Source organism: Caretta caretta, chromosome 5, assembly GCF_965140235.1.
Source record: "Caretta caretta isolate rCarCar2 chromosome 5, rCarCar1.hap1, whole genome shotgun sequence".
Classification (NCBI taxonomy): domain Eukaryota; kingdom Metazoa; phylum Chordata; order Testudines; family Cheloniidae; genus Caretta; species Caretta caretta.
The window spans coordinates 45,578,923-45,597,505 of record NC_134210.1 but is presented as its reverse complement, the minus strand read 5'-3'; the positions used below and the strand labels follow the sequence as shown (position 1 = coordinate 45,597,505).

The 18,583-nt window shown below is 44.6% G+C and overlaps 1 protein-coding gene across 1 annotated transcript; it reads left to right on the top strand.

The window, feature by feature from the left end:
- The first annotated feature begins 7,984 nt into the window (after positions 1–7,984).
- On the top strand, positions 7,985–10,282 carry LOC125637119 (uncharacterized). Its single transcript, XM_048851249.2, has 2 exons — positions 7,985–8,895; positions 9,755–10,282. Exons 1-2 carry the CDS (start codon positions 8,700–8,702, stop codon positions 10,177–10,179), a joined length of 621 nt encoding a protein of 206 aa, XP_048707206.1. The 5' UTR covers positions 7,985–8,699; the 3' UTR covers positions 10,180–10,282.
- Positions 10,283–18,583: the final 8,301 nt, after the last annotated feature.

Sequence of the window (18,583 nt, the reverse complement as noted above, 5' to 3'; positions counted from 1 at the left end):
CTAGAGAGAACCCCGATCCAAACTGTCCAGTTTACTTTCATTTACCTGTGCAGTAATTAGTGCATTTCTAAAATATTAAAAAGCATTTCTTCAGAATTATCACTTGTGTATAACTTCCTGAAAGTCCACCCAAACAGATCACATGATTTCCACACAAACTGTTTTTTCCAATAAATTGAATACCATTAATCTTTTCATCCACAAGGTTTTTTAAAACATATCCAACACTGCCACCTTGAGTTTTTATATGGTTACAAAAGGGAAGAAAATGAATTTCAAACTGCTTTTCATGTTTGCATATGCAGGCAGAGAGACTAATGTTTTTTAATTGAAGAGGTTTCATTTGAAAACAGAATCACTTATGTATTTTTACTGTGCAAGGAAGCATTTTCTTTAAAAGACCTATCATAGGTAACTAAGTCCCAAACCATGAAGCCTTTGGTTGTTACTTTCTCCTTACTTTGCCTGCCTCAGAAAAACCACATGGTCAAGTCAGCACTTCTCAAAAAAAATAAAAAAAATACCAAGACGTAATATGTCAATCAGACTCACTACAAAAATAGATTTTAATTATAAAGACGAGGACAATGGGGAAAACATGAAGTGAAAGATCTTTTAACAATAGGCAACTGGGTAACAAACTCTATTTACATAAATAAACAAAACAAAAACTACAATAAAATAACATTATTTAGGTTGCAAATGCAAGTACTTGGAAGTCAGTAGATGCAAGATTTAGGGGTTGCCCAAACAACCTTCATTTTGTTCCCTTGTGAGTTCAGCCTGTGCACTGAGTCCTGTGGAAAAAATAATATGTGATCATACAATTAAACACTGTACCATACTGCATACACACAATGGGACAGAATTAAGGTGATGAGGTAAGAATGCAGTGATGTATGTTTTCTGTGGAGAGTCCTGAAACTGGAATTTCTCCCTAATCCCCTGGCTGCCCCTGGAACTACAGAGTGAATCAGGACCATTTTCTTTAAAGCTTCTTCTGTCTTTCTTAATGACTTTATGTATGTTAGGCTTCTAGTCTCAGACACACTATTATTGTTCCACCCTATTACTATTATTATACTACATCTAAATATTTAGTATGACTGGTTCTGCTGGTTCCAGGGATATATGTGTTTGGAGTTATTCTCTAAACTGACTATGCTGTTGTCTGGGGGGATTGTGCTGGGAGGTTTGTAATAATTGTACAGGTGGTGAATGAGAGGTATGTGTTCTGGTGAGAGGGTAGGTGTGTTTGGGTCTATTGTGTGTGCTGATTGTAGAGTGTGGATGGTTGTGTTGATTTGTGTCTAAGGGGATTGTGCTGGGACATCTGTGTTGATTTGTGTAGATGGCAGCTGGGCCCACAGGTGTGGCAGTTGGGCCAAGTAATCTACCATCTGTGCAGTGTTCTTCATATAACTAACGAACCTATTGCATTCAAATTAGCTGTACAGCGAGGGTGGTGATTGGGTGAGTTATCTGATATTACAATGGTCCAGGACTCTCTGCATGGCATAGATACATGCCTTGCTGTAGCTGTACACTGGATGGGTGTACTTTGTAAATCAAAATGGCTGAGAGCTTAAAAATTGGATGGTAACAAACTATGGAACCCAGTGATGATTCAACATGGTGATAGTCTGAACAAAAGAGCCCTCAACCATGCTTGCAGCTGTTTCCATTGCTTCACATTAACTCTAAAGACATAACAGGCTTCAGAGTGACACACATACCGAGTGACATTTCTGGAATATTATTATGTAGATTAATATTCAGATTGTTGACTGGAGAGACAATTAACTTTTGCTTGTTTGAGATGAATGGATTTGATCCATTCCCTTTGCATTGTTATGGCAGCACAGACGGGACAGAAAGGTAACTTAAAGAGTCAGCTAAGGATACTCCTTATATAAAGGAATCTCCATGTGACACAAAACTGGCACAGCTGGCTCTATATTACCTGTTCCTCCCCATCTCTTGGCATAGCTGGTATTCCAAGAGTGTAGGAGTGTGGCCAGAACACCTTGCACTCCAATCATCTTGGGCTAGCAGAATGGCCCCTAGTAGGCTGTTACCAGCTCATGTAATTTAGAGCAGCCCTGAGGCAATGCTGAAAGGTTGTATCAGGAAGATGGTCACTGCTCTTTATAGGGAAAGAGAAGGCAGGTATGTGTCATAATGCCCAACACACCACTCCTTGGGTCCTGTGCGGAAAACAGGTTGGCCAGACAAGGATCTGGCCCATGTTTTTTTCACCTTCATGAATGAATCAAACAGAAAACCTCAGCTGTAGGGCAAAACTGATTAATTATTTTAATCTTGCAAATAAAAGTAAAAAAATCATGGGTCTGATTCTCTGCTGTCTTGCATCTTATATAGTTATTTATTACTTAGTAAAGTGAATGTAAAATGCACATAAATCAGAATTCTCCACTCCTGTATGCCACGTCAGTCTACTTTTCACCGGTGTAAAAGACTATACAGATACAAGGCAGTGCAGAATCAGGATATATAGGTATAGCTAAATTAACTATAGCAGGAACATTAAGAACAGGGTACATTGGTGTTCCCTATTATGTACTTGTGTATGCATTCATTGTTTGGTTTAATAATCTATCTAGAACAATATCTGGTTTAATAAAATGACTCGTTAACAATCAATTATTTATTTAAAGCTTCAAGAAATGTGTGGGTAACTTCCTATTCCATTACACTTCTGGCTAGCTGCAGGTTAATAAATCATAGCTTTTCTTATTCTTGTCTCCTAATATCCTGGCTTCATTCCCAAATGTAATACCAAGCTGTGTGTTTGGGAGCTGATAAATTTACTCAGGTACTCTATCTTACCACACCTCTGGCCATTCAGGGGAGCTTCACACACACATCTCTTGAAAGATACTTCCAATTTATTTTTTACTTGTTTATAGAGTGTATACACATCAATGCTACTATAGAAATAGTAAAAACAATGTACATTTACTATGGAGTCTCCCTACAATGGCATATTTGTTATAAGCTTCTGTGAGCTAATGCACAAAATTCATTAAAACAATTAAGTCTGTCAGTCACAATTCAACATTTTCTTACGTATGAAAGTTGCAAATAATATTTTCTTCGTGAAAACCTGCTGCCCCTCAGTGGTTTCTGGAAGAAACAGCAGAATATTATCTATCAGCAAAATAATAACAATGCTCAACTCAGAGGCCCGGGCCAGTGGTCTTTTTTTAATATATACATCAATTCTCAAATTATTTATTATGTCAAGGAACAAGCTCACAAGCATAGAGAACCAACAGTGTTATTAAATTAATTTGGTTATGTACTGTGCTTGGCACATACACCCCACAACTGGTGTCTGTCATCCCCTATTTTTGAGTGATGTTGAATTTAGGGCCAGATTGTGGTTTTAAGTTATGTCCTGTCTTGGAAATGGTGTGGGTGGGAGTGCACAGAAGAAATACAGGGCCTGATTTTTAGCAATGAGCAGCACTGATAACAACAGCTGAAGTCATTGAGAGCTGCAGGTATTCAGCACGTCTAAGAATCAGGCCATCTGACTCAGAATTCTTCCTAGAGCTTCTAGGATTCCATTCATGTCTGTGGACTGGCATGGAGGGAGGCAAGGTCATTAACTCACTTTACCTCACCCTTTTTTAGACAGGGAACAAAGCCAGTGCTCCACACCTGCATGGCACCCAGCCTCTGCACAGGGGGGTGAGAGATGAAGGAACACTTCTTACACTCTCCCCTCCACCTTGTAGAGTTACATAAGAATGGGCACAAGCAAGCCATTAGAATGAATTCTCCTGAGGAGAAGAACCATTTATCTGTAAAGCACCATGCACAATTTTGGTGATGTATAAATACATAAAATAATACTATTAATAAATAATAATTATACAGTATAATTAATACATCCCAAGGCCAGGAGGGGCCATTGTTGACCATCTAGTCTGACTTCCTGTATAGCACAGGCCACAGAAATCCCCCAAAATAATTCCTAGAACGGATCTGTTAGAAAAACATCCAATATTGATTAAAACAGTGTCAGTGATGGAGAATTCACCATGACCATTCGTCAATTGTTCCAATGGTTTATTACTCTCACCATTAAAATTCTGCGCTTTATTTCCAGTCTGAATTTGTCTAGCTTCAACTTCCAGCCACGAGATCATGTTATACCTTTCTCTGCTAGATTGACAACCCCATTATTAAATATTTGTTCCCCATGTAGGTACTTCCAGACTGTGATCAAGTCATCCCTTAAACTTTTCTTTGTTAAGCTAAATAGATTGAGCTCCTGAGTCTATCGCTATAAGGCATGTTTTCTAATCTTTTAGAATCATAGAATATCAGGGTTGGAAGGGACCTCAGGAGGTCATCTAGTCCAACACCCTGCTCAAAGCAGGACTAATCATCCCAGCCAGGGCTTTGTCAAGCCTGACCTTAAAAACTTCTAAGGAAGAAGATTCCACCACCTCCCTAGGTAACACATTCCAGTGTTTCACCACCCTCCTAGTGAAAAAGTTTTTCCTAATATCCAACCTAAACCTCCCCCACTGCAACTTGAGACCATTACTCCTTGTTCTATCATCAGCTACCACTGAGAACAGTCTAGATCCATCCTCTTTGGAACCCCCTTTCAGGTAGTTGAAAGCAGCTATCAAATCCCTCCTCATTCTTCTCTTCTGCAGACTAAACAATCCGGTTCCCTCAGCCTCTCCTCATAAGTCATGTGTTCCAGTCCCCTAATCATTTTTGTTGCCCTCTGCTGGACGTTTTCCAATTTTTCCACATCCTTCTTGTAGTGTGGGGCCCAAAACTGGACACAGTACTCCAGATGAGGCCTCACCAACGTCGAATAGAGGGGAACGATCACGTCCCTCGATCTGCTGGCAATGCCCCTACTTATACATCCCAAAATGGCCTTCTTGGCGACAACGGCACACTGTTGACTCATGTCCAGCTTCTTCTCCACTGTAACCCCTAGGTCCTTTTCTGCAGAACTGCTGCCTAGCCATACAGTCCCTAGTCTGTAGCTGTGCATGGGATTCTTCCGTCCTAAGTGCAGGACAAATCAACAAAGGGGGCGGGTTTGCATCAAGGAGAAACACACACAATTGTCACAAAACTTGTTGAACCTCATCAGATTTCTTTTGGCCCAATCCTCTAATTTGTCTAGGGCTCTCTGTATCCTATCCCTACCCTCCAGTGTATCTACCTCTCCTCCCAGTTTAGGTCATCTGCAAACTTGCTGAGGGTGCAATCCACACCATCCTCCAGATCATTTATGAAGATATTGAACAAAACTGGCCCAAGGACCGACCCTTGGGGCACTCCAATTGATATGGCTGCCAACTAGACATGGAGCCAGTAATCGCTACCCATTGAGCCCGACAATCTAGCCAACTTTCTATCCACCTTATAGTCCATTCATCCAGCCCATACTTCTTTAACTTGCTGGCAAGAATACTGTGGGAGACCGTGTCAAAATGGTTGCTAAAGTCAAGGAACAACACGTCCACTGCTTTCCCCTCATCCACAGAGCCAGTTATCTCATCATAGAAGGCAATTAGATTAGTCAGGCATGACTTGCCCTTGGTAAATCCATGCTGACTGTTCCTGATCACTTTCCTCTCCTCTAAGTGCTTCAGAATTGATTCCTTGAGGACCTGCTCCATGATTTTTCCAGGGACTGAGGTGAGGCTGACTGGCCTATAGTTCCCAGGATCCTCCTCCTTCCCTTTTTTAAAGATGGGCACTACATTAGCTTTTTTCCAGTCGTCCGGGACTTCCCCCGATCGCCATGAGTTTTCAAAGATAATGGCCAATGGCTCTGCAATCACATCTGCCAACTCCTTTGGCACTCTCGGATGCAGTGCATCCGGCCCCATGGACTTGTGCTCGTCCAGCTTTTCTAAATAGTCCCGAACCACTTCTTTCTCCACAGAGGGCTGGTCACCTCCTCCCCATGCTGGGAGCTGACCTTGTTCGTGAAGACAGAGGCAAAAAAAAGCATTGAGTACATTAGCTTTTTCCACATCCTCTGTCACTAGTTTGCCTCCCTCATTCAGTAAGGGGCCCAACTTTCCTTGACTTCCTTCTTGTTGCTAACATATCTGAAGAAACCCTTCTTGTTACTCTTAACATCTTTTGCTAGCTGCAACTCCAGGTGTGATTTGGCCTTCCTGATTTCACTCCTGCATGCCCGAGCAATATTTTTATACTCTTCCCTGGTCATTTGTCCAATCTTCCACTTTTTGTAAGCTTCTTTTTTGTGTTTAAGATCAGCAAGGATTTCGCTGTTAAGCCAAGCTGGTCGCCTGCCATATTTACTATTCTTTCTACACATCGGGATGGTTTGTCCCTGTAACCTCAATAAGGATTCTTTAAAATACAGCCAGCTCTCCTGGACTCCTTTCTCCCTCATGTTATTCCCTGAGGGAATCAAAGTCTGCTTTTCTGAAGTCCAGGGTCCGTATTCTGCTACTCTCCTTTCTTCCCTGTGTCAGGATCCTGAACTCGACCATCTCATGGTCACTGCCTCCCAGGTTCCCATCCACTTTTGCATCCCCTACTAATTAATCATTCTTGCGGCTCTTCTCTGAACTCTCTACAAGTTATCAACATCTTTCTGGAATTGTGGACACCAGAACAATGCAATATTCCAGGAGCAATGTTAGGATATAGATATTCAGGCCTGTCTGCAAAGGCCTGTACTTTAAGAATTTAGGTGTATTCTTATCACTTGGCTAGTTATAGAGGTATAAAAGAAAGAATCAAAATCACTGTCTGCCAGTGTAAGGTCCTTCTCTTACTGTGACAGTCTGAGGCCCTGTTCTTAGGCTAAGGCCTTTGGCTAAGCAACAGAAGCAGCCATAAGCTGGGAAACAACCAGTCACATCCTCACATTCCAAACTAGTCATATTGAAATAAGGTGCTATTGGGCTGTTAGGAATACAATCCTGTCCTGACAGTGTCTATCACCTCCAGAGAAAGGGAAGTGCCTAGAAAATGTAAAAGGAAACTTAGTTTGATAGCATCCTGTCTGGCAAGAACTCACTTACCAGTAGCTGGGATGTGAAATCCTCACTTCTGTATTGTTTTGTCATTATAGTTCCCACTTTGCTATTGTTTGTCTGTATAATCTCTGTCTGGTTCTGTGATTGTTTCTGTCTGCTGTATAATTAATTTTGCTGGGTGTAAACTAAGGTGGTGGGATATAATTGGTTACATAATCATGTTACAATATGTTAGAATTGGTTAGTTAAATTTCAGGAAAGTGAATGGTTAAGGTATAGCTAAGCAGAACTCAAATTTTACTATATAGTCTGCAGTCAATCAGGAAGTGGGGGTGTGTGTGTGTAGGGGGAAAATGGGAACGGGAATGGGGATGGGGGTGGGTGTGTATGTGGGGGAAATGGGAACAGGGAATGGCGGTAAGGAAATTGGAATCATGTTTTGCTAAAGGGGAAAATGGGAACAGGGAATGGGAGTAAGGAAATTGGAATCATGTTTGGCTAAGGGCAGGAATGGGAACAGGGACACAGGTGTAAGGCTCTGTGGTGTCAGAGCTGGGAAGGAGGATACTAAGGAAGGAAACTAGAATCATGCTTGCAGGAAGTTCACCCCAATAAACATCGAATTGTTTGCACCTTTGGACTTTGGGTATTGTTGCTCTCTGTTCATGCGAGAAGGACCAGGGAAGTAAGTGGGTGAAGGAATAAGCCCCCTAACAAGCAATTTCACCGGTGCCAAATATAGAGGTAAAATAATCTCTACTCCTCATTCCCCTGTTTAACCATCCCAGGATCACATTAGCTCTTTTGGCCACAATGGGAGCTCATGTTCAACTTATTATCCAGCACAACCCCCAAATCTTTTTCAGAGTCTCTGCTTCTCAAGATGGATTCTCCCATCGCATAAGTATAGCCTGAGTCTTTGTTCAGTAGGCTCCATTACAGCAAGATCCTGGGGAGAGAAACTCCTATCTTTCTCAGCCCTGGTCTACACTACAGGGTTAAGTCGAATTTAGCCGCATTAGGTCGATTTTATAATGAATGCATCTACACAAGCAACCCCGTTCCATCGACCTAAAGGGCTCTTAAAATTGATTTCTGTACTCCTCCCTGGTGAGGGGAGTAGCGCTAAAATTGACCTTGCTGGGTTGAATTTGGGGTAGTGCAGACGCAATTTGATGTTATTGACCTCCAGAAGCTATCCCAGAGTGCTCCAATGTGAGTGTTCTGAACAGCACTTTCATCTCCGATGCACTAGCCAGGTACACAGGAAAAGCCCTGGGAACATTTGAATTTCATTTCCTGTTTGGTCAGCGTGGCGAGCTCAGCAGCACAGGTGACCATGCAGTCCACCCAGAATTGCAAAAGATCTCCAGCATGGAGCGAACGGGAGACACTGGTCTGATGGCTGTATGGGGAGAAGAATCTGTGCAAGCAGAACTCTGACCAAAAAGAAGAAATGCTAATATATATGCCAAAATTGCACAGGGCATTATGGACAGAGGTTACAACAGGGACACATAGCAGTGCCGCGTGAAAGTCAAGGAGCTCAGGCAAGCCTACCAAAAGACAAAGGAGGCAAACAGTTGCTCTGGGTCAGAGCCCCACACATGCTGCTTCTGTGATCAGCTGCATCACATTCAAGGGGAGGACCCTACCACTACCGCACCACTGTCCATGGATACCTGCAAGGGGAGAGTCTCACGCAACTGGGAGGAGGATTTTGTGGATGAGGAAGAGGAGGAGGAGGAGAATGCGCAGCAGGCAAGTGGTGAATCCGTGCTCCCCAGCAGTCAGGATCTCTTCATCACCCTGGAGCCAATACCCTCCCAAGGTGGGATCCCCGACCCTGAAGGCGGAGAAGGCACCTCTGGTGAGTGCACATTTGTAACTACAGTACAAGGTTTAAAAGCAATAGTGTTAAATGTTTGATTTGCCCTGAAGACTTGGGATGCATTTGCGGCAGTACAGCTACTGGAAAAGTCTGTTAACGTGTCTGGGGATGGAGTGGGGATCCTCCAGGGGCATCTCCATGAAGCTCTCCTGGAGGTCCTCTGAAAGCCTTTACAGAAGGTTTCTGGGGAGGGCTGCCTTATTTCGTCCTCCATGGTAGGACACTTTACAACACCAAGCCAGTAGCAAGTAGTCTGGAATCATTGCAGCACGAAGTCCTGGGTCCTGGGTTTTGGTCGCATTCAAGCAACATTTGGTCTTTATCTTTCTGTGTTAGCCTCAGGAGAGCGATATCAGTCATGGTCACCTGGTTGAAATAGGGGAATTTTTGTAAGGGAACAGTAAAAGGACCCCGTTCATGCTGGGCTGTTTGCGCTTGGCTAAAAGGGATCATCCCATAGCCACGCGTTGGGGTTGGGGGGAGGTGTGTGCTGTACATCCACCTGAAAACTGCAGTCCCTCCTTTTAAATAGCAAACCCAACCGGCATTGCTTGCTAAGGGAAAGGAGGACGCTGCATTTTGAAAACATTCCCACATGTTATGAAGGCATTAGAAGCCAAACCCGCATACCCTTTGGCTTACCATGGCTGCCTGGAAACTGAATTCTGTTGCCCAGCTGTGTGTGATGTGTCACCATACCGGCAGGTGCTCGATATAAAAGGCAAAATGCGACCTTGTACCTAAAGCACATGTGCTGTCTGCTGTGAATTGCTTGATTCCTTTTCTTCTCAGAAATGTATCATCTTAAATTTTACTCTCCCTTTTTATCCCCCTGCAGGTGCAAATGTTTCTATCCTCCCTCTATCATCTCTGTCCCTGAGGTTATCGCAGATTAGAAGGCGAAAAAAATGCACTCGTGATGACATGTTTTCTGAGTTCATGCAGTCCTCCTGCACTGATAGGGCACAGCTGAATGCATGGAGGCATTCAGTGGTAGAGTCCAGGAAAGCATTACATGAGCGCGATGAGAAGAGGCACGGGGGAACAAAAGGACATGCTCAGGCATCTGGTGGAGCTGCAGGAAAGCCAACAAGAGCACAGACCGCTGCTGCATCCAGTGTACAACCGCCTGCCCTCCTCCCCAAGTTCCATATCCTCCTCACGCAGATGCCCAAGAACGCGGGGAGCGAGGCTCCGGGCACCCAGCCACTCCACTCCAGAGGATGGCCCAAGCAACAGAAGGCTATCATTCAAACAGTTTGATTTGTAGTGTGGCTACAATACACAATGTGCCTTTGTCCTTCCCTCCTCCCACCCTACCCCACTCGGGCTACCTTGTCAGTTATCTCCTTTTTAACAAAAATTAATAAAGAAAGAATGCATAGTTTCAAAACAATAGTGACTTTATTTCCTTTGCCAGATGTAATCGAAGTGGGAAGGGTGGTTGGCTTACAGGGAATTAAAATCAATGAAGGGAGTTGCATCAAGGAGAAACACAATTGTCACGAAACTGGTTTTCAAAGCCTCTCTGATGCGCATTGTGCCTACCTGTGCTCTTCTAATCGCCGTGGTGTCTGGCTGTTCAAAATTGGCATCCAGGCAATTTGCCTCACCTCCCACCCCACCATAAATGTCTCCCCCTTACTCTCACATATATTATCAAACACACAGCAAGCAGTAATAACAATGGGAATATTGGTTGCGCTGAGGTCTAACCTAGTCAGCAAACAGCACCAGCGAGCTTTTAAACGTTCAAAGGCACATTCTATCACCATTCTGCACTTGTTCAGCCTGTAGTTGAACTGCTCCTTACTACTGTCCAGGCTGCCTGTGTACGGCTTCATGAGCCATGGGAGCAAGGGGTAGGCTGGGTCTCCAAGGATAACTATTGGCATTTCAACATCCCCAACAGTAATTTTCTGGTCTGGGAAGTAAGTCCCTTCTTGCAGCCGCTCAAACAGCCCGGAGTTCCTAAATATGCGAGTGTCATGTACCCTTCCCGGCCATCCCACGTTGATGTCGGTGAAACGTCCCTTGTGATCCACCAGTGCTTGCAGCACCATTGAGAAGTACCCCTTGTGGTTTATATACTGGTTGGCAAGGTGGTCCGATGCCAAGATAGGGAAATGTGTTCCGTCTATTGCCTCACCACAGTTAGGGAAACCCATTGCAGCAAAGCCATCCACTATGACCTGCACATTTTCCAGAGTCACTACCCTTGATAGCAGAATGTCAGTGATTGCATTGGCTACTTGAAATCACAGCAGTTCCCACAGTAGATTTGCCCTCTCCAAATTGATTCCCGACTGACCAGTAGCAGTCAGACACTGCAAGCTTCCACAGGGCTATTGCCACTCGCTTCTCAACTGTCAGGGCAGCTCTCATCTTGGTATTCCTGCGCTTCAGGGCGGTGGAAAGCAACTCACAGACTTCCATGAAAGTGGCCTTACGCATGCGAAAGTTTCGCAGCCACTGGGAATCATCCCATACCTGCTAGACTATGCGGTCCCACCAGTCTGTGCTTGTTTGCCGGGCCCAGAATCGACATTCCACTGTATCAACCAGCCCCACTGCAGCCAAGATGTCCCAACTGCCACATCTCATGCTTTCAGGAATGTCTGTGTCCATGTCCTCCTCACAATCGTCCTTGTGCTGCCGTCTCTTAGCCAGGTTCTGCACATACTGCAGTATAATGCGCGAGGTGTTTACAATACTCACAACAGCAGCGGTGAGCTGAGCGGCCTCCATGCTTACCGTGCTATGGCGTCTGCATGGGTAACCCAGGAAAAAAGGTGCAAAATGATTGTCTGCAGTTCCTTTCACAGAGGGAGGGAGGGAGGGGAGACTGACGACATGTACCCAAAACCACCCGTGACAATGTTTTTGTCCCATTAGACATTGGGAGCTTAACCCAGAATTCCAATGGGCAGCAGAGACTGCGGGAACTGTGGGATAGCTTCCCACAGTGCACCGCTCCATGAGTCGATGCTAGCCATGATAGTGAGGATGCACTCCACCGACTGAATGCGCTTAGTGGGGACATACACAATCGACTGTATAAAATCGATCTCTAAAAATCGACTTCTATAAAATCGACCTAATTTCATACTGTAGACATACCCTTAGGCACTTACCTACACCTATTACCACAGTACTGAGTACCCCACAATCTTTTAATGTATTTATCCTCAAAACATCCCTATCAGGTAAGCAAGTACTATTATCCCTATTTTACAGATGGGAAACTGTGGCACAGAGAAGCTAAGTGACTTGCCTAAAGTCATACAAACTCTGTAGCAGAGGATGGTTTTGAACCCAGATGTGCCAAGTCCAACACTTGCACCTTAGCCACTGGCCCATCCTTCACTTCCTATGTAGTGACAGCAAGGATTTTTGGAAGGAGGATTTTTGAAAGCACTTCTTCACTATAGTGGCATTAAGAATATTTAAGTGAAGCTGTTGGCAGCTCACTCCCCTTATTCAGCACGATAAGGATCCTGCATGAGACACTGGCAGATGCTCATAAACCCCTTCTGCATTGGATCCCTTTCCACCCAGCATCCAATTATCTCCCTCTTGTTTCATGACCTCCTTTTTCTGCTTAAGAGACTGTGAGCCTCATTTTCACTTTAACTGAAGATGAGTGTAATTAATGTGAATTATGCAGAGCTTTTTGTTGTATTTTCCGTTTCAGTTGAACCTGGAGCTGAACACCCCTCCAAAACTGGGGAAAGTTTGATACAGATCTCAATGTGAAGTTTGCAACTCAGGCCCATTGTTAGCTTCAGACTTCTTTGTCTGTTAGATAATTTTACTTACTTCTGCTCATATAAACATCTCTATCAATATAGTTTAAATTTTGAGTGTGTGGAAGAACAACAGCAGAGGAATCAGTTCTTAGGCAAGTCACTTGTAATACATAAATAGCTCAGCTGAGAGCATAACAAAGGCTCGTTGTACTATTTCACAGCAGAGCCAAATATGTTCTTGAAGCAAAGTTTGTTTACAATATAGTTGCATATATTTCATACATAAAATAGGTGGTCCTATTGTATTCAAATATGTTTTCCTTTAGCGTCTGTGAAGAACACAGTTATTTTTATTTATTTATATTAATAATAATAGCAAATGTATGTTAAGATTGTTTATATTTGATTGGATCCCTCTCCATCTCCTCTTGATATGTCACTGCTTGTCTAAAGCCTCAATCCTGCAAGAGGCTTTGTGCAGACACAAGGGTCTGCCTGTGCAGAGCTCTTTGAAGGATTAGGAATTTAGATTATAAAATCCTTGGGGCAAGGGCTGTGTCTTGGTATGTTTTGATATAGTGCCTAGCATTGATCCTGATTAGAGTTTTTGTATATAAATAATATGTGACAATGCAAAAACTTCACTTTCAAATACAGTAAGGAAAACCAAACATGGTGGGCTGAGAGATTCCTTGTTTTAGGTTTCCTAAGAATAGAACAGTAGTTTCAATTATCCAGCAAAAACTTTGATATTCAAGATATATTCTAAGATGTTTAAAATTTCCACAGCCATCACTCAGAGCTAAAATGTTATGCCAGGATGATGTAAGTGCAGACCTCCAAAAAACTGAAAATCCCTGTGTACTAACAAATCTGCAGAAGTGATTCTGAATCCTCCTTTGGCTGTAGGAGAACCAGATCTGCACTCTCCCTGATATGAGATGCCATTTTTCAACGAAGGTTTGCTCCATAATCCTTTTCCTTCACCATAGAGTGTATATTATCACACTGTGCCTGCCTGACAGGAAGTACACTTATATGTGTGGTTCAATAACAAGGCTAAAAGGCATAATCCAGTACAAGGGGGCCTGATTCTTCAGTGCTAAGTGGTCATTTTGCATTGATCTGGCCGTGCAATATGTCCAAAACCCTGGCTTAGATGGCCCTGGGAGGATTCCCCTGTGTAGGGATCCTCTGTTGGTATAGGGCCACTGGTCACCTCCATCCTCACTCCTGATGAAAGGGCTATGTCTATATTGTGTGACAGGGAAGTCTGTCCCCTTAAGAGTAGTGGTGCCTAGGGGTCAGCCTACCCCTGTCATGTGCCATGGTCCTTAAGATTTTGGGAAGTCTGATAAATACAAGGACCTAGGAGATATTGTTAGAGAAGAAGTGGTCCTGGGAATAAGCAGTGTTTGGGAGGAAATCCTGATACTATTAATATAAGTGCCTGGGACTACAGCCTTGCAGAGTGAGCTGGGCAAGGCTCCTCTCTTTCTGCCATTTGGGATAAGCTTTAAAAAGGAGACCAGCACATCTTGCTGTCTCCTCCCCTATAGTAGAAGAAACACCAGCAGACAGCTTGCCTGTTGAATCATCTGAGGACTGTGATAAAGGGGCCAACTGAAGGAGAGCTAGCTAAGGCCTTACAGCTGGTCTAAGTCACAAACCCCAGCTCTTCGGAGTAGAGCTAGGGGCCGTGCCTAAAGTGGGAATGGTGGGGCATCACAAGCGATTGTAGACATGGCCAAGCACTGTCTTATCAATGCTGCTGCACCCAAATTATGATAGATCTCCCATCCTCAGCCCCTCCCCCTATACTTTTTTTCAGACCACTGTAAGCACAGGCTGGTGATGGTTGCCTTAAGGGGAAAGACAATGAGACTATCTGAAATACAACCCCAGCTCCAGGAAGAGGACTGGGGAAGGCTCTTGTCTGAAGGAGGGAAACCAGAAGGACTATTTGAAATATAGCCCAGCTGGTGCCAGAGAGGCTGGAGGAGCAGCTTTGAGGAAGTTCCTCAGTAACTGGCTAAGAAGAAGCTGCAAGGAGCCACACATCCAGGGTGGGAATAGCAGAGTCTGCAGACCTGTGGAAGACACTGACAAGCAGGAAAAAGGTAGGAGCAGCCCAGGGAATTGGTGAGGGATTGACAGAACAGTCTTTAGCTGCCTAACAAAGGGTCCTGGGTGGGAACCCAGAGAAGAGATTGGGCCTGAGTTCTCCTACCTCTCTCCAAGTAATAGGGGAAGTACAGGCCTCTGGATTAAAAGACACCAAGAATGATGAGTCCCAGATGAGGGCCAAGGGCCTGGCACAAAGACCATTAGACTCTGGTTCTTTCTGTTTTGGACTTTTCTATTAACCCCAGAAGGGGACTGGACTGAGAGGTGACCTGGCGGAGGGCTAGTCTATGGAAGATGCAGACCACTGTGGAAACAGGTGGATGGACAAGGGGCGGGGGGGCTAGATTGGAACAATCCCTACAGTGCAGTGTCCTGACATGAGTTATCAGTCCCCACACTGCACTGCTCGACACCTGCCTGAGGTTTGCAGTTTGGGGGGCAACACTACCGCGAAGTGCAGCCCCTGCTGGCACTGCTTCTCACCTTTGCAGTTTGGAGTGGGGGGAGGCAATGCTGCCGTGAAGTGCAGCCCCTGCTGATACCACTCTGTGCCTACCCGCCACTTGCAGTTTGGGGGGGCAACGCTGCCTCCTGCCTCCAAAACTATGCCCATGTTAAAAAGTGGGGGGCACGACCTAACCCCACCCCTGTAGTTCCAGCACCAATGCCCCCCCCACTTCTACAAAGGTTCCAGGACCCTTGCTAGCTGTTCCAAATATCCTATTGTATTATCAAGCCAGCTAGCTCAAAGCAGTAGTAGATTAGGGGTGCTCCCAACCAAGTCAAACACTGGGTCTTCATTGAACAAGAAAATTGTCTCAATGTAAACATCGCTAGGCTACCAAGGATTAATAAAAAGTCATGCCCTCCAGACATTCACACACATCCATTAGCAAAAGCTACTCTATGGGTTTGGGACAGAACCAGAGATAAAACCAGTTCTTTTCCCTCACCAAAGACACCCAATGTAAATAATCCAGATCTTAAACCAATTGTGAACCAGAAAGCTTAAAAGTTTAGGAGAACCATGGAATACCCATGGTTGGCCAGCTACTCAGTAAAGAAACTTTTCTAACTTATTTAGAGATCAAGATTAACTTTAACTGGCCCACTCTCCCCTGGTACCAGTACTTTCAAGTCAGGCATTATCTTTCTCAACTTTCTAGAAAACCTGTTTTATACAGAAAGCTATCTTAAATAGAAGCGATGGAGTCTGGTCAATTAGGAAACAAAAATGATAACAAATTTATATTCATTTTTGCAGACAGCTTTCCTAACAAAGAAGTTTCTATATATGACATGCTGGGGAAAAGATATGGATAGCAAATTACCCCAGAGGAATGTGGTTTGATTTGGAAAAGAGGACCAGCAACCTCAGTCTGTAGCACAATAAAAGAAAATTTCTTTATGGTACTATTTAAATGGTACCTCACGCCAGTCAAGTTAATGTATATATCAGGGGTGGCCAACCTGAGCCTGAGAAGGAGCTAGAATTTACCATTGTACATTGCCAAAGAGCCACAGTAATATGTACTGTTTATATACATATATGTATATGTGTGTGTGTGTATATATATATATATATATATATATGCACACACATAATCATTATATAAGTTGATAATGTATATTTATTATACATTTATAATGTATAGTTAACAATAATAACAACTTAATCTTTTACTTAGTGGGACTTCTGGCAATCTTTGCTTTCAACAATTCCCTTGAAGTTTGGTTTGTGTTCAGCTGTGCTCACACGCAGCAGTTCTCTTAAGTGGCTGTCTGTCAAAACGGATCAGTGCTTGTGTAACCCTTCTGCCCATCAGTGTTGGGAGCAACAAGGGCTGGGTTCAGTATCTAGGGGTTCCGTTTCAATAACACAATGCAAAACCGGCTCGAGCCCCCACCAGCAACCCAACAGTCACCCCACTCACAGTTTCTGTCCTTGGTCACTGCAGCCCCAGAGTGGTTCTTGAGTCCAGTAACCCAACAGTCACCGCTCCCACAGTTTCTGTCCTTGGTCAGTGCAGCCCCCAGAGTTCAGAAGTTCATCTGCAGAGTTTACCTCCCAGCCTGGGTAGAAGTGGAGGGAGGTATGGGGGCATCTTACATGCTCCGCTGCTTGGGTCGATGGCTGATTGCCACGCCTCTCCATGGGGTTCTGCTGCAGTCCTCACTGTCAGATGCGCCTTTCCGCCAGCCGTCCAGCTAGCCGCTCCCCAGTATGTCTTCAGGGCTCCCCCCCCCCACTCAACACAGCACTCAGTGATTTCAGCTCTTAGTAACTTCAGCTCTTTAGTCTCCGACTCAAAGAATACTTTCAAGATAACACTGAACAGCACACTGATACACATGTAACCCTTCTGCCAGGCCAAGTTGATAGCAGCAAAGGCCAGGTTCAGTACACAGGGGTTCCCTCTCATCAAAGCAAATGCAAAACTGGCTTGAGCCCCCACCCAGTGTCCTGGGAAAATCTTACACACCCCCTGGGCACCTCAAAGAGACAATACTTCCCCTCTCGCAAGCACAGAGTCTCGGTGTAGCAGAGAATCTTTAATAACATGAGGTAAATGACATCAGTGTTAAATTGGGGAAACACCACAACTAATGTTCATTAACCAAACCATGAGCAAAGACCCACCCCAGCAAATTGGGCCATATCCTTTCCCTCGGGTTCTTGAGTCCCAGAACCCAAACGTCTCTTGAGTCCAGCAATCCACAAATCACCCAAAGTCCAAAAAGTCCAGCCCCAGAGTTCAAAAGTTCATCTGCAGAGTGTTACTCCCCAGTCTGGCTAAAAATGTGCCTGTGTGTGGGGGAAAGAAGTAAGGGGCACCTTACGTGACCTGAAGCAGACTGCCCCACAGGGCTCCGCTCTGCACAGCTCGCTGTCTCACAAACGCTCCACTCCGCCGTCTCACAAACAGCTCAGCTCTGCTCTGCACAGCTCGCCTCACCGTCTCACAAATGCTCCGCTGTCTCACGAACGGCTCCACTCTGCACAGCTCGCCTCGCCGTCTCACGAACACTCCACCAGCCTATCCACGAACAGCACCACTGTACTCTAGATCTTCCGGCTCCCCACTACTTGACACAGTGCTCAGTGATTTCAGCTCATAGTAGTAGGAGCCTTAGTGCTGGTGCACCATAAGGCCAAAGTGAATTCAGCACAGTACCTGTAGCAAGACTCTTAATAAACCCAAAATTAGCTCTGACATTCCACAGTGGAGAGAGACAGAAATGCAATTGGTGTTTCAGGTCCTCACAAGGGCGGGAGCCCACACCATCAGGTACTAATACCTGTCTCAAGCCTCTCTCCATTCACAGAGTTTTGGAACCCATGTCCCTTGCCTACCGAGTGCTACTTAGTTGATGGTGAGTCCCTCCATCATAACAAAAGGCCAAGTACAGTTCCAAGCATAATCAGGGTAATAACAATTTATTCTTCCTGCCCCAATAACAGAGACACTGGGGATCCCACAACAGCTAAAGTGACCATTTGGGCAGTTATGACCTCATTCTAGATGGGGTGGGTGTGCCTATGCAAATGAGATCAGCCCCTGAAGTTCTTTTCCACAACTTGCCACACCTCACCACCAGATGTCAGGGTGGAGCTCATCCTGACTCTGCTTACACACAGATACCCTCCCACCAACAGCACAAGAAGAAGAACTCCACATGGACTCCTCCTTAGGGTTGAAATGACAGTCTGGACCTATACAAAGAACGCTTCCACCAACGTACACAGGCAGAAATTGTGGAAAAACAACATTGCTTGCCTCATAACCTAA